The sequence below is a fragment of the Pangasianodon hypophthalmus genome, chromosome 8 (genome assembly GCF_027358585.1).
Source record: "Pangasianodon hypophthalmus isolate fPanHyp1 chromosome 8, fPanHyp1.pri, whole genome shotgun sequence".
Taxonomy (NCBI): Eukaryota; Metazoa; Chordata; class Actinopteri; order Siluriformes; family Pangasiidae; genus Pangasianodon; species Pangasianodon hypophthalmus.
Window position 1 is genome coordinate 28,350,984 of NC_069717.1, and position 15,805 is coordinate 28,366,788.

At 39.9% G+C, this 15,805-nt stretch overlaps 1 protein-coding gene across 1 annotated transcript in view; it reads right to left on the reverse strand.

The window, feature by feature from the left end:
- slc15a4 (solute carrier family 15 member 4) overlaps positions 1 to 15,315 on the reverse strand; it is a 46,890-nt gene extending 31,575 nt beyond the window's left edge. The window contains exons 1-5 of the mRNA XM_053236206.1: positions 15,020 to 15,315; positions 11,467 to 12,099; positions 7,835 to 8,124; positions 6,504 to 6,645; positions 3,353 to 3,433 (exon numbers count right to left, since the gene is read on the reverse strand). Coding sequence (XP_053092181.1) covers positions 3,353 to 3,433; positions 6,504 to 6,645; positions 7,835 to 8,124; positions 11,467 to 12,039 — 1,086 coding nt within the window. The 5' untranslated portion in view covers positions 12,040 to 12,099; positions 15,020 to 15,315. The remainder of the gene's footprint in view (positions 1 to 3,352; positions 3,434 to 6,503; positions 6,646 to 7,834; positions 8,125 to 11,466; positions 12,100 to 15,019) is intronic.
- Between the last annotated feature and the right edge of the window lie 490 nt (positions 15,316 to 15,805).

A 15,805-nucleotide genomic window follows, 5' to 3' on the forward strand; every position in this document is an offset into this window, starting at 1 on the left:
TCTGGAAACGTTGTGTATCGTCTGTGCATGCTAATTAACACGGCTAGCAGGGACGGCTAGTGTCAATGAGCTAGCAGGGATTTCAAAGATAAAAAGACATCAGAATAAGGTTTCGGTTTGGGCATCTGCATCAAATTATTAAAGTGGATTTTTGTGGAAGCGAGCACAACAGCATCACCTTCAGTACAGTCGTAAGAAAAACACAGCGAATGGTACGAAAAAAAAAAAAGTACACACAAATGTCGCACACACCCCAAAAACACATGCTATGTTTGATTCACTTCCTGCACGTGAGTCGATTCAGAGTCGAATCGCTTTCTCACTAGAGTCGACTCTGAAGCGGATCGAGATCACCTCGCTCAGATGCTCTCGGACCCGAGTGTGATCACTGTGTCCTCACCCGCCTAAAGAACCACACTGATCACGTTCTGTTCAAACCAACGACACTAAACACTGCGCATGTGAAAGAACCCTAAGAATCAAAACAGTCCATGAATCAACAATAACACTTCTCATTTCCCCGCAGATCACGCAGCGCTGATTACATAACCATCACAAACAATGCTAATCGCCGATTAGCATGTGGGTCAAAGTTTCCCAGTTAATCTTGTGAATCTGGTTACAGTAACACACTGCCTGAGCACAACCATCACACACTCCATCTGTACTGCCTGAGCACAACCATCACACACTCCATCTGTACTGTCTGAAGCAGAATCACTGCACACACTCCGTCTGTACTGTCTGAAGCAGAATCACTGCACACACTCCGTCTGTACTGTCTGAAGCAGAATCACTGCACACACTCCGTCTGTACTGTCTGAACCACAACCATCACACACTCCATCTGTACTGTCTGAAGCACAATCACTACACACACTCCATCTGTACTGTCTGAACCACAACCATCACACACTCCATCTGTACTGTCTGAAGCAGAATCACTGCACACACTCCGTCTGTACTGTCTGAACCACAATCAGTGCACACACTCCATCTGTACTGTCTGAACCAGAATCACTGCACACACTCCATCTGTACTGTCTGAAGCACAACCATCACACACTCCATCTGTACTGTCTGAAGCAGAATCACTGCACACACTCCATCTGTACTGTCTGAACCACAATCAGTGCACACACTCCATCTGTACTGTCTGAAGCAGAATCACTGCACACACTCCATCTGTACTGTCTGAACCACAACCATCACACACTCCATCTGTACTGTCTGAAGCACAATCACTACACACACTCCATCTGTACTGTCTGAAGCAGAATCACTGCACACACTCCATCTGTACTGTCTGAACCAGAATCACTGCACACACTCCATCTGTACTGTCTGAAGCACAACCATCACACACTCCATCTGTACTGTCTGAACCACAACCATCACACACTCCATCTGTACTGTCTGAACCACAACCATCACACACTCCATCTGTACTGTCTGAAGCACAACCATCACACACTCCATCTGTACTGTCTGAAGCACAACCATCACACACTCCATCTGTACTGTCTGAAGCAGAATCACTGCACACACTCCATCTGTACTGTCTGAACCAGAATCACTACACACACTCCATCTGTACTGTCTGAACCAGAATCACTGCACACACTCCATCTGTACTGTCTGAAGCACAACCATCACACACTCCATCTGTACTGTCTGAAGCACAACCATCACACACTCCATCTGTACTGTCTGAACCAGAATCACTACACACACTCCATCTGTACTGTCTGAACCAGAATCACTGCACACACTCCATCTGTACTGTCTGAACCAGAATCACTACACACACTCCGTCTGTACTGTCTGAAGCACAACCATCACACACTCCATCTGTACTGTCTGAAGCACAACCATCACACACTCCATCTGTACTGTCTGAACCAGAATCACTGCACACACTCCATCTGTACTGTCTGAACCAGAATCACTACACACACTCCGTCTGTACTGTCTGAAGCACAACCATCACACACTCCATCTGTACTGTCTGAAGCAGAATCACTGCACACACTCCATCTGTACTGTCTGAAGCAGAATCACTGCACACACTCCATCTGTACTGTCTGAACCACAACCATCACACACTCCATCTGTACTGTCTGAAGCAGAATCACTGCACACACTCCGTCTGTACTGTCTGAACCACAATCAGTGCACACACTCCATCTGTACTGTCTGAAGCACAACCATCACACACTCCATCTGTACTGTCTGAAGCACAACCATCACACACTCCATCTGTACTGTCTGATGCAACGGAGGAGCAAAAAGCCACCGACGGAGAGATTCTCAGCTGGAAGTCCAAAACCTCTGCCCGTGACATATCTGTCCTCCTGTGCAGCCCTGCAGGAGTGTATCAGCTCCATCGTTATTCATAAGTGAGGAGTGTGTGTGGTGTGTGTGTGTGTGTGAACATGTGTGCGAGTGTGCTTTCGGTTCAGCTACACTTGAAACTCACACACTGATTTCCACGATCATTCTGAAGTAACAGTTATAGGACAAAAATTCAATGGACACAGTGCTAAACTGGTAGCTATTTGATTCAGATGCAAAACACACGTGAGATTAGCGACACGAGGCAAAAACACGATTCTGTGTACGTTTTATTTTTGGCTAAACTGCAACTTTAACCCTCTGGAGTCATAATTATTGCCAGTGTGTTATATATCGCATTATTTCTCACTCGTAGCGACAAGCAGAAAAGTTTTCTCAAAAGCCAATACTCCAGATTTCTAATCAGTGTTTGTACCTAAATTAGGAGCTAGAAAGATATTTAGAAATCTATATATTATAATATATAATGTATATATATATATTTATGTATATATATATATATATATATATATTTTACAATTTATAATTTATGATTTATAGAGTATGTTTATTATTAAATATATAACAAATAAATCTGTAAAATAATTTTTAATAAAATGTATATAATAAATATCAGATTATAAATAAATCAGTTTGTCTCTCTCTCAGTTCGTCTCTTTATATAATATATTATTTTTTTATTATTTAAATCTGACTGTGATGGTGGGATTTGTGTTGATAGCCGTGTTTAGGGTTGCGGCGTGTTATGGAGCAGGAACTGTACAGCAGAGAGACAGAAGCAGCAGCACTGTGGGGTTGGAGGTGTTACAGTGGAAGCCTGCACACTGAGTGAGATAACGAGCTCCTGAGGCTGAGGAGGTGTGAGTGAACTCAGCAGCTCTTTAGCTCAGCCTGTGTGAGGTTAAAGGAGTGTGTTAGAGATGAAGATCTCTGAAGAGCCCATGGTTCTGCGCGGTTCTGCGCGGTTCTGCACGGTTTCACATGGTTCTGCTCTTACCTCCTGGAGCTCTGTGGAGTTGTGAGCCTCAGTGCCGGGGATGTGCAGGTGGAGACTCTGCAGGTAATACGTCGTCTGCATCTGGAACATTAACAACACACCAGAACACACGTTTATTACCGAGCTACTTTCACATGTTATTCATGCAGAGTTAGCTGCTAATGATGAAGTTTCCCAACCATCACTCCATCCATCCCTCCATACATCACTCCATCCATCCATCCCTTCATCTCTCCTTCAATCCCTCCATCCATCCATCACTCCATCACTCCATGCATCCATCTATTCATCACTCCACATATCACTCAATCCATCCATCCATCCCTTCATCTCTCCTTCAATCCCTCCATCCATCCACCACTCCATCCATCCATCCATCCATCCATCACTCCACACATCACTCCACCCATCACTCCACCCATCACTCCATCCATCACTCCACCCATCACTCCATCCATCACTCCATCCATCACTCCATCCATCACTCCACCCATCCCTTCATCTCTCTTTCAATCCCTCCATCCATCACTATATACATCTCTCTGTCCATCATTCCATTACTCCATCCATTCATCAATCCATCTCTCCTTTAATCACTCCATCCATCAGCTTTGCCCTTCTATCTATTCATCTTTCACTACACATCTGTGCATTCATACATCCACCCATCTGCCCATCCGTCTGTCTTCATCTATCTGTCAACAATGTCCTTCTATCTGCCAATCCATTTTTCACCATCACCTGTCCATCCACCTTTCATTATGCGTCTCTCCACTGTATGCAGTGAATCAAATATCTATCTATCTATCTTTCACTATCCATCAATGCCCATCTGTCTTCCACTTTCCAACTTATTAATCTTTTTGCATACCTGTCCATCAATCCATCAGCCTCTCAGTCCATCTTTCCCCCTGTCCACCTGTCAGTCTGTCCATCTGTCATATATTCTTCAGTCTATCCATCCAGCAATTTATCTCTCCATCTCTAACTTCATCCATCCATTTCATAAATTCTTCAGAAGCTTTAGCAGTAAATTTGAGGCGAAACGTCCTAAACAGTTTCCTCTGAACACACCTCTGTCTGAGACGGCTTGTGTGATATTCATAACCAACTCCTGGTTTTACAGTTACACACAGACAGGGGTGTAGAGTACAACAACAACAACAACAACAACAACAACACCACTTCGTCTAAACAACATGAGGAGTGAACGCAACAGATAAGAAGAACAGTTTAAATTCTATAAAGATTATAAGGAGTCTAAAGTGAAGTGGAGTCCTTGAAGTCTCACTTAAATGAGAGAAATGTGAGGTAATGAGCAGCTAACAGCTAGAAAGAGAAAAATCAAGCGGAATGTGTCAGGAAATACGACACCGCGTAAGTGACCTTTACATGTAATTGGTGGAAAACGAACCTCATATCCTCTCAAAGCCCACTTTACCATCTCACTATCACTGCGAGTTCATTCTGCCAAAGACAATGAGACAGACGAGCCGTGTGACAGAGGAAGCCACTGTCTTCATGAACTGTTTTCACAGAACGAATACAAACGTTAAAACAGAAAATACAAAATCTGATGCATTTCATTCTACGATATATCACTTTAAGTACAGAAATATCTTAATTCTCTCTGGTTCTGGATAATACACTTCACTAGAATGTCTCCCATTTGTGATGTAAAGTGGGCGGGGCTAATCTTACAGTTTCCTAAAGTTTGTGCTTGTGACTTTAATGAGTGTAATCTGTTCATTATTTTTTTGTTTAGCTTTTTGTGTTCATGAGGATCACAATTTGGTTTCATCAAGCAAAAAAAAGAATTTATTTAGACAAATCCACAAAAGAAAGTGAAAATACTGGTGATTCTGAAGATGACTGAAAAGAGAAAACTCTTAAAAACTGTTTTAAAAACAACCTCAAACTTGTTTCCTGTGAAAAAGAAATGGTTAAGTGTGAAGGCCACAGAGGGGGTGAAAGAGGAACTTCACTTTTCTCTGGCCTCAAAAAACCCAAATTTCAAAAACGATATTTTTAGCATTTCAAAATGATCTCTTAAAGCTTTTTATGTCATGAGGAAATTCCTTGGAAATGTTAAACTCACCACAGAAATATAAAGTTGTGAGCACATAAAAGTTTTTTTACATTGTGCTGTTGGGTCTATAAGTTCATTTTTCATTTTTAAGTTCATTTTTACTTCATTCCAGCTTATAAACCAGATGTGTGACCTCTACAGTCTGTAAAGCATTTATAACACTTTATTATTATTATTATTTACATCTGATTGATCAGAAGGTGTTGATTAAATCTCTATAACAGCAGCTCTGACAGTAGCGCAGGTTTATATTAATGTGCTTGTCCTAATACATTATCGTTTCCATAGTAACAGCTTATTCACAGGAACTTGTACAGCAGATGCTTCAGAAAAACGGATTTAAAAACATGTGTAATCATTGATATGCTGAAGATTTCTATAAGCAGACATTTATTTAACATTTATGGAAGGAGTCTCCAGCATCAGCGCTTTGTAACAGTCAGAGGTTTCTGTGTATCGCTTCTATAACATAAGTGAGAACAGAAACTAACTTGCTTCATAGATGTTCCACAACATTAAATGTAACTATAAATGGTTAAAAAACATGATCTGTCATTCTTTACCAAATAAATGATTGCAGCTGATAAACTGCTGTGGTACATGAGGAATAAAACACTTCTGGACTCTTAACAGCATGCCTGAAGTGATTTATTCCTTAGAAGTTATTTATTTTCTGTAAAAATAAACACGTGTGCAATAAATAAGCCCCACCTCCTGTGCGTGATGACATCATAGTGCACGATTTGCGTCCCACCAATCCACGGTGATTTTGGTGAAATACTCTAATAGTTAAATATTACTTCGATTTAAAGTCAGAAATGATGAAAAAAAAGTTTACAATCGTGTTTTTGTTATATTTTCGTCATGAAATCCTCCAGAGTTGTTCTTTAAATACGCTTTAGCCTTTTGCTCAAGATCCCAACAGCTGAGATTTCAACTCATAACCTTCTGGATTCTAATCCACTTCTAAACCTCTTCCCTAATCCACTTCTGAATGTTCCGATAAGAGTGAACCTTATAATCATTAGGACTAGACGGCCGTACAGGAAGTGTGTGACTGACCTGGAAGTAGACGGTCCAATAAGGGATGAGGGCCAGAAACACAGGCAGGATTTTCAGCAGCGATTTCACTTCCTCTACTTTCTCTTCGGAGAATCTCCCTCCGTAGGTCACCTTCGCTCCGTCCAGCAGACTCGGCTTAGGCCTGCAGGAGTGGTAGAGCAGCAGGAAGTGAAAGTGAGGTCAGTTCTTCCTTTTTACCACAGAACCTGGATTAAAACGGTGCTTTAACAAAACCATTTTCAAATACACACTATACTGCGTTCTACTACTCTATTAAACACCATCCATCCATCTATCCATCCATCCGTATATTAGTTTACCCATCTATTCATCTATCCATTTATCCATCAGCCACCCATTTACACATTCATCCACACATCCATCCCTTTATCCGTCCATCAGAAACCTAATAATTAATCGCTCCATCCATCACTCTACCCATCCATCAGTATAGACAATAAACTATCCATCGATCTCTCCATTCATCAATCCAATTCTCCCATTCATCCAACTACCCATAAATCTATACATCTATCCATCCAACCACATATCTATCTATCCATCAACTTTATCCATCCATCTCTCCATCCAACCTCTACATGCATCCATCTCTATCCATCAAACCACTTATCTATCCATCCATCTGTCAATCCTTCCAATTTATCTGTCCATTTCACTCATCAAATTTATTTATTCCTCCATCCATCCATCCATCCATCCATCCATCCATCCATGCACTTCATTCATCAACTACAACCATTCATCCATCCATCAATCCATCCATCAATCCATCCATCCATCAGTCTACCCATTCATTTCATCCATCTGTTTTATCTATACACTTTATCCAGCCATCTGTCCCCCGATTCATCCCTCTCTCCATCCATCCATATTGCCATTCAACTATTCATGCTTATCCATCCATCATTTCATCCATCCATCTTTCTTTCTATCACTTTACCCATCCACCCATCCATCTGTCTAACCATCCAAATATCCATAAATCTATCAATCCAACCATGTATCTATCTATTCATCCATAAATCCATCTTTCCATGAGCCTGCCCATCCACTTCTTCTATCCAACCTTCATCCATCTATTCACAATTCTACCCATCCATTAATCCACCTGTCCATCAGTGTAGCCATCCATCTATCTATCCATCTATCAGTCCAACCATCTTTCCATCAACCTACACATGCGTTTCTGTATCCATCCATCTGTCTGTCCACCCAACCCATCTGTAAACCTACCCATCTGGCCATGTATCAAGCCATCCATCCAACCATCCATCCATCCATCCATCCATCCTTTCTCTGTGTTTTCTTACCTGAGCAGCTGAGGCTCTGCAGGTCCTCCACAGCAGGCTGACCCCAGGATTTTCACCAAGTGTGTGAATGCGCTGCCGTCTGGTGGTTTGGTGACGAAGACGGTGCGTCCCAGGAGGAAGATGAGCAGAGAGATTCCGAGACAGACAGTGGGGATGGTGAATCCCATAGAGAAGCTCAAGTTCTGCTGAATGTATGCGACACCACCCAGAGACACGATCGCACCCAGATTAATGCACCAGTAAAACCAGTTAAAGAAACGCCGCGTCGCTTCTGGACCACGATCCTTCACCTGTGAGGAACGACAGGAATCATCAGCCTTGGTTTATATACACGTATAAATGACAGGAAAGTCAACCCAGTTAAGTATTCGAGAAGACATTATTTAAATGGACAGACTGATGATGCCTGAAATGAGACGCCTGATATTGACTGTGTGTGTTGTGTTATTATTTCCACTGCGTTTAATCAATAAGAACACACTGCTATTAGTGAAGAATGATGGGATATTGCTAGAGAAATATACACTTAATTCAACACTGTATCTGCAAAATGTCTACAAAGGAACTTCTAATAAATGTCAGTGAAATTTAAAATTAAAAAAGATAAAACTTTATTTTAAAAGTTATGTTACATCCTTTTTCAGTGGCTATATTTACAGGTAAGAAAACGCATTAAGGAGTCATACATTTTGAAAGAAATCTAAATACTGAACCTCATGTAGACCTGATGTTTCCCCATTCCTCCATTACAGAAGTGCATGTAAACACTCTGGATGGATCACAGACAAAATCTGACTTTTTTTTTTTCACTCTAAACAGTGAGTCTGTTGTGCATGAAAACGCTACAAAACCAAACAAGCTCTTAAAAATATTCCAGCTCTAAATATTCACATCAGCTCTTTCATACAGTGAAAGAGTAGAAGAGCACTAATCCCATCTCTCTGTGATAAAGAAGCTCATCTCAACCAATTTACAGAGACGAAGCGGCACTGTAACCCGCTCGATATCCGTGTCCTTGATTTTATTAAAGCGTGGGAGTCGAATCTGAAGAAAAAAAAAACCCAATTACTGACTTTTCAATAAAGTGACAAAAAAATCTAATTAAGCAACACGAGAAATCCACACTTCTAAGAAACACTCTGGAGGATATTAACCTTTATGACACGCCATAAATTCCCAGAAAAGAGCATACATTAATTCTAGGTGAACGACCTCCATAAGGTAAACCGCAGAATCGCACAGAAGTCATGTGACACGTAGTACAATCTAATCAGAGTGTGCTACAAACATAACTAATTTAAATAGCTACAAAGACAGCAGTATAGCCGAGAGTACATCTGTCAATCAACAGAAACCTTCTGCAAGCAGACACCAGTTCGACTTCCGTAACTGAAGTAAGAAATAATTGCAAAGAGTCATAATATAACTAGCCACTAATATATTAATATTAATTATATTATTAAGAACTTAAAAAGTCATGCTACAGGTCAATCATAAAACAGATAACATGGAAAATAATATTAAAAACAAATATAGCTGCAAGCAGCGATCTGTGGGGTCCAAGCATCCTTAACAAATAGTACTCCCAGCTGTCAGCTGCAAATATCACTACAAAAGAGGGGCTCCTAAGTATTGCAACGGAAAAGTGCTCACGCTATCGTCTAGAGATCATGAGTTTGAATCTCTACAACGCCATAGCTATCCAAGTTCAACTGTTGTGATGATAGTTCAACCCTATCCCTGTCAAATGCCAGGTTGAAACCTGATTGGCTGATGCCTGATGATGTAAATAGGTCATAACAAAAAATAAATAAATAAAAAATACACCATATTTCAACTTGATCAGACAAACGATTCCTGTGAAAATGTTATTCTGAACTAAACTCCACCCACTCCACTATGGACCTTGTCCTAAAGATGCCCATCAGGTTTTAATCTGAATCCACGCAGCCAATCAGCTGCTTGAGTAAATCAATCTCCGCCCTGCTAGAATTGGTGGTCATGTGTGTCGGCCATATTGTTTACGATTGTTAACACTTTTATTAAATATTGAGCTTGAGACTCTGCTAAGTATTTGGACACCAATTTAATGAACATAAACCAAAAATCCAAGGACAAGTCCGCATGAGGATGTTTTGCATATTATGCAAATTATCTCACAATCTAAGTAGGTGGAGCTAAATGGTCAAAATTGTTAATTTGTTCACACTAAGCCAAGAAATCAGATCAGATTTTTTTTTAAAAAAGTTGTTCCAACTTCATCAGCATTTCTGAAAATTTCATAGTTGCACTAGAGGAGATGACCACAGTAGCCATTATTGTACAAAAGAAGGTGTAAATGTGAACCAAAAACGTATTAACATTTTATGTGATTTTTTCTTGGGGAAGAACGAGAAGCACTTCTAGGCATCCATTTGCACCAGTGTGGTTATCCTGATCATTAGTGACGTAGTGTTAAAGGTACGATAAGTGCACCAATGTAGAATATTTCTAAAACTCAGTAAAGAGATCGGCTCTGTCGCATCACACACACTTTCAGTACTGGATATAAAACTGTTGGTGGCTTTGCTAGTTACTGGGAAGTGGCTCCAAATACACGTCAGACTTGTTTCAGTCTTGTGACTGTCCTGGCTTTTTTCACTCTGTCTAATTTGAAATAATGTCGGGTTTGCTTCTCCTCGCCAGATTCGTGAAGTGAAACCAAGCCAAAGTTTACACAACTGCATCCGAAACACTGCACACAGGATATCTCAGCTTTGTAGAACATTCAAAACTGTTTCTTTGAATAGCTATTAATATAGATCTATATAATTATTAATATAAGACCAAATATAAGATCAAGAGAATCAAGAGTCAAATAAAGAATCAATTCAGTCTGTGGTGCTGCTTTCTACAATCTTTATATTACTGTTATATTACATTTTAAATTTTACTTGTTTTATTTTAATGATTTCGTAAAAACTGTAAAATGCAAATTGGATGCAATTAAATAAAAAAAAATAAAAATAATGACAATTATTACATAGAAAATATTGGTTTTTTTGTAATTACTTTGGGGGGATAAGCTGCAGTTTTGCTACTTTAATAAATCTGAATTGAACACACATGAAAGACAAGTGTTATTGCATCATTAAATGCATCAGCCAATCAGTTTCAAGTATGCAAATGCAGATACTGTAACAGCACTTTACCAGGTTAGGGAAAGAAGGCGGGGGTTAGGTTGTTCTGATTTGCATATTCATTAAATATGTATTTGTACTTGTTTAGTACTTGTTTATTTTTGTGGCATTACTACATCAAGCAATTTTAAAAAAAAAAACAGAATAGAAATGTTAATAGTTTTAAGATGTTCCTCACTGATTTTTTTTATTTTTCAGACTGTTTATTTAAGTTAATATTTTTTAAAGATCGTTACCCATATTGCGGAAAGGAAAAACATGAAATGCTGGCTGGATTTTGAGATTAATATTGATAACAGGATATTTTCCGGTCTGGAAGTAACAGGCTTTATCATTCCAGGCTTCACCAGACTTTCCAAACTTGCGCAACTTTCTAAACCTCAGCAAGACCGAACATGATTAATTACTGAATCACTCTGTGAATCTGATTCTCTAAAGCTCAGAGTTTGTTACCTGATCTGCTCCGAACGGTGTGATGTTGGACTTCACCGCTCCCACGCCCAAAGCCACCAGCACCAGGCCCGTGTAGATTACAGGACTGCAGTAAGCCTTCCGGGTCGGGCAGGTCACGTTGGCAGCAAGCGACCCGCTCACGTTATAACACTCGGCCGGCTGGACAGGAAACGCCATCTCCTCTCCACACAGACTCACCCGAGTCTTATCACTGGACACGAAGGGGAAAAGCAGCATGCCGAGTAAATATAAGACGAAACTTCCCGCGATTGTCCAGAACTTTCCGAGGCAGGCGTCGGCCAACCAGCCGCCGAACGGAGACACCAGATACGTCACGCCCATGAAGATGAGCGGCGCCTGGCTGGCTAACGTGCCCTCCCAGTAAAACGGGCTGCCGTTGAGGAACAGCACCAGGTTGGAGGTGATGCCGTAAAAAGCCACGCGCTCCAGAGACTCGGCCAGCAGGATGGCGGCGCAGGCCAGACGCCGCCCTCGGAAAATCGACTCCGGCCTGTAAAGAGTCCCCGTGCTGTCCAAAAGAGGAGTGCTCTCGTTTACATCCTGGTGCGGCATGATGTGTGATGGTGGAGGTCTTCTAAACGAACCAAAGACGTCTCTTCTGAGTGAGGAACCCTGAAAGAAAAATTAGGTTGATAAATGACATTAAAAAAAGATATTACTAATCAAATAGCTTCCATTTTCAAGACAATAATTAAATAATAATCAAATAAAAAAACAAAACAAAACAAAAGCATGTAAAAACAACTAAACCTTTAAACATTCCAGCAGAGGGACAAACCAGGGCTCTAGATTTCACTTTTTTATCTCAGATCATAGAATAAAACATTCCATGTGCTGCTGTTAGAGGAAAATAATCAACAACAGAGTGGAGTGATGAGGCGGAGTTACTAACACCACACACGTCCTGGAGTGTTTTATTCCTCTTACACCACAGCAATTTACCAATTACAATTTTATTTATTAAAGAATAAACATATCATTCTTTTTTTATCCATTTATAGTTACATTTAAAGCTGTGGAACCCCCGTGAAACGTGTTAGTTCCTGTTTTCACTTACGTTATAGCAGCTAGAAACACGCGTTCTCTCACCAGCCTCTCTTTATTCTGTCTCTTAAACTTGTCATGTTACCAAATAAACTCCTCTGTCCTGAAGATTCCACTTTAAAGTCACAGCTTTACAAAGCACTGACACTGGAGACTCCTTCCATAAATGTTACATAAACACAAATCGCACAGAAAACGGTTACTATAGAAACAATAACGTATCAGAACAAGAGCATTAATATAACCCTGGGATTTGCAGCTGCACTACTGTCAGAGCTGCTGTTACAGAAAACTAATCAACACCTTCTGACCAATCGGAGTCGAGAATTCAGCAGCGATGGGCTTAAATCACTTTATTAAAGAGGTGTGTCACTTCTGGTTCTTAAATTGGAAAAGACTTAGCAGAACTAATTTAAAGAATAATAAATATTAATCACCGAACTGCTGCATATTGAAATATTTGAGAATATTGATCAGTATTCAGTAACAGAAAAGAGCGTTTACTGAATGAGGCAGAATCGCGGATATCATCTGAGGAGCTGAAAGATACGAACTAAAAGACAAATTAGCAGCTTTCCACAGATTCTGAAGTCGAGCTGGAAAAATGGAACGATATTTAAATTAAAAACAGACTTTTTTCTGATGCATTTTTCTGAGATATCGTGGGTATCATGATATCTTTTTATTTTTTACACAACAAAAACAAACAAAAAGGTTTTCGACTCCTTTACAGCTTATAATTGTAAAATCTGAACATATTTTTCAAGAAACTATCATTAAATTCAGTTTTCATAGTTTTAATACAACATTGTGTTACTGTTTTGTGGGCAGTTTGTTAGCACTTTACACTGTGATACGTATCGTGTGTTACAGAAATGTCTTCAAGAGCTGTATCATGAAGTGATTTTTTTTTTAATCATATCACCCATTCTTATTCAGAAACATGTACACTCTCAGACACAGAAGTACTAAAACTGTGCCAGGGGACGTGTTGCGTGCTGTTGTATGGTGTTGTATGGTGTATGGTGTTGTGTTGTAGGTGGTGTATCGTATGGTGTTGTGTGTTGTTGTGTTGTGTGGTGGTGTTTGGTGTTGTGTTGTGTGGTGGTGTTTGGTGTTGTGTTGTATGGTGTTGTGCTGTGTTGTTGTTGTTGTGTTGTGTGGTGTTGTGTTGTATGGTGTTGTGTTGTATGGTGCGGTGTATGGTGTTATATGGTGTGGTGTGTTGGATGTTGTTGTGTTGTAGGTGTTGTAGGTGTTGTATTGTATGGTGTGGTGTATTGTGATGTGTTGTATGGTGTTGTTGTTGTGTTGTAGGTGTTGTGTTGTGTGGTGTTGTGTTGTAGGTGTTGTGTTGTGTTGTATGTGTTGTAGGTGTTGTATTGTATGGTGTGGTGTATTGTGATGTGTTGTATCGTGTTGTTGTTGTGTTGTAGGTGTTGTGTTGTGTAGTGTTGTGTTGTAGGTGTTGTGTTGTAGGTGTTGTGTTGTGTTGTATGTGTTGTAGGTGTTGTATTGTATGGTGTGGTGTATTGTGTTGTATGGTGTTGTATGGTGTTGTTGTTGTGTTGTAGGTGTTGTGTTGTGTTGTATGTGTTGTAGGTGTTGTATTGTATGGTGTGGTGTATTGTGTTGTATGGTGTTGTATGGTGTTGTTGTTGTGTTGTAGGTGTTGTGTTGTGTTGTATGTGTTGTAGGTGTTGTATTGTATGGTGTGGTGTTGTAGGTGTTGTGTTGTGTAGTGTTGTGTTGTAGGTGTTGTGTTGTAGGTGTTGTGTTGTGTTGTATGTGTTGTAGGTGTTGTATTGTATGGTGTGGTGTATTGTGTTGTATGGTGTTGTATGGTGTTGTTGTTGTGTTGTAGGTGTTGTGTTGTGTTGTATGTGTTGTAGGTGTTGTATTGTATGGTGTGGTGTATTGTGTTGTATGGTGTTGTATGGTGTTGTTGTTGTGTTGTAGGTGTTGTGTGGTATGGTGTCGTGCTGTGTTGTTGTTGATGTGTTGTGTTGCATGGTGTGGTGGTGTATGGTGTTGTATGGTGTTGTTGTTGTGTTGTAGGTGTTGTGTTGTGTTCCTTTAAGAAGCTTAAGATCCAGAACCTTTGATTATTTCAAGACAAGATCTTAAATTATAAAAAGATAAACTACAATTCACATTTTCAGGTAAAAGATCCGTAATAAAGGCAACCAAGATCTGCACAATTCTGAGAGTGTCTTATTAATATTTCAGTGTATTATTATTATTACTATTATTATTATTATTATTATTAATGTCAGTGATATTGTCAGTATTGAGTCATTCTGCAGTTAGTAAACATATGAATCATGTTTTTTAGAAACTGTAAATCAGCACATTATAATAAACCAGAATTCCCAGTGACACAAACACTTTCCTGATCAGCTGTTCCTGTGTTGCAACACTAACTCGTGATTATTACTGTAACACACACACACACACACACACACACACACACAGATGTAAACATTACCTTAAACACACTCTCTCTCAGCCTGACAGCTCATCAGCCATCCACCTGCCTGCTGTTTATCACCTCCACCGAGTTCCTGCTCATCATTTCAGCTGAAATCTGCACACTAATCCCCGAGCACAAGTCCACTCTGCCCGAAATCAACACACACACACACACACACACACACACACACACACAGATATCACGAGTCTCAATCCGCCTACAGCCGAGTTACACACACTCCGGATTCACTGAGCGCAGTGTTACATCGCCACTCACAACCATCCGCTTCATATAAACAACACACAGGTTTCATTACGCGCACACACACTCTGACCAATGGCGTCGCGTCCTGGGAGCACGTGACACTCTCACTTCCGGGTCGCGCAATGTTTACCACATCACAACGCCCCTTTCTGTTCTTTTCTCTTCTCTTCTCTTCTTTTTACTTTTTTCCCCTCTTTTTTGTTTTCTCTTCATTTCTCTTCTTATCTACTATTTTCCTGTGTTGTTTTTATTCCCTCTTTCATTCTTTCTGTTTTTTTTCTTTTTTCTTTTCTTATATTTTCTTAGTTTTTTATCTTTTTTGTTTTCTCTTCATTTCTTTCCTTTTTTCGTGTCTCTACTAATGTCTTTTTTGTCTTTTTTTTGTTTGTATTATATTTAATAATATACACATAATATCATTTATTTTATATTTAATAATAACCAACGACAACCACTAATTTCTTTTCCGTTCTGTTCATAACCACATGACAAACTTTTCTTTCTTTTCTTTTTCCTTTATTTATTTATTGAGTGTTG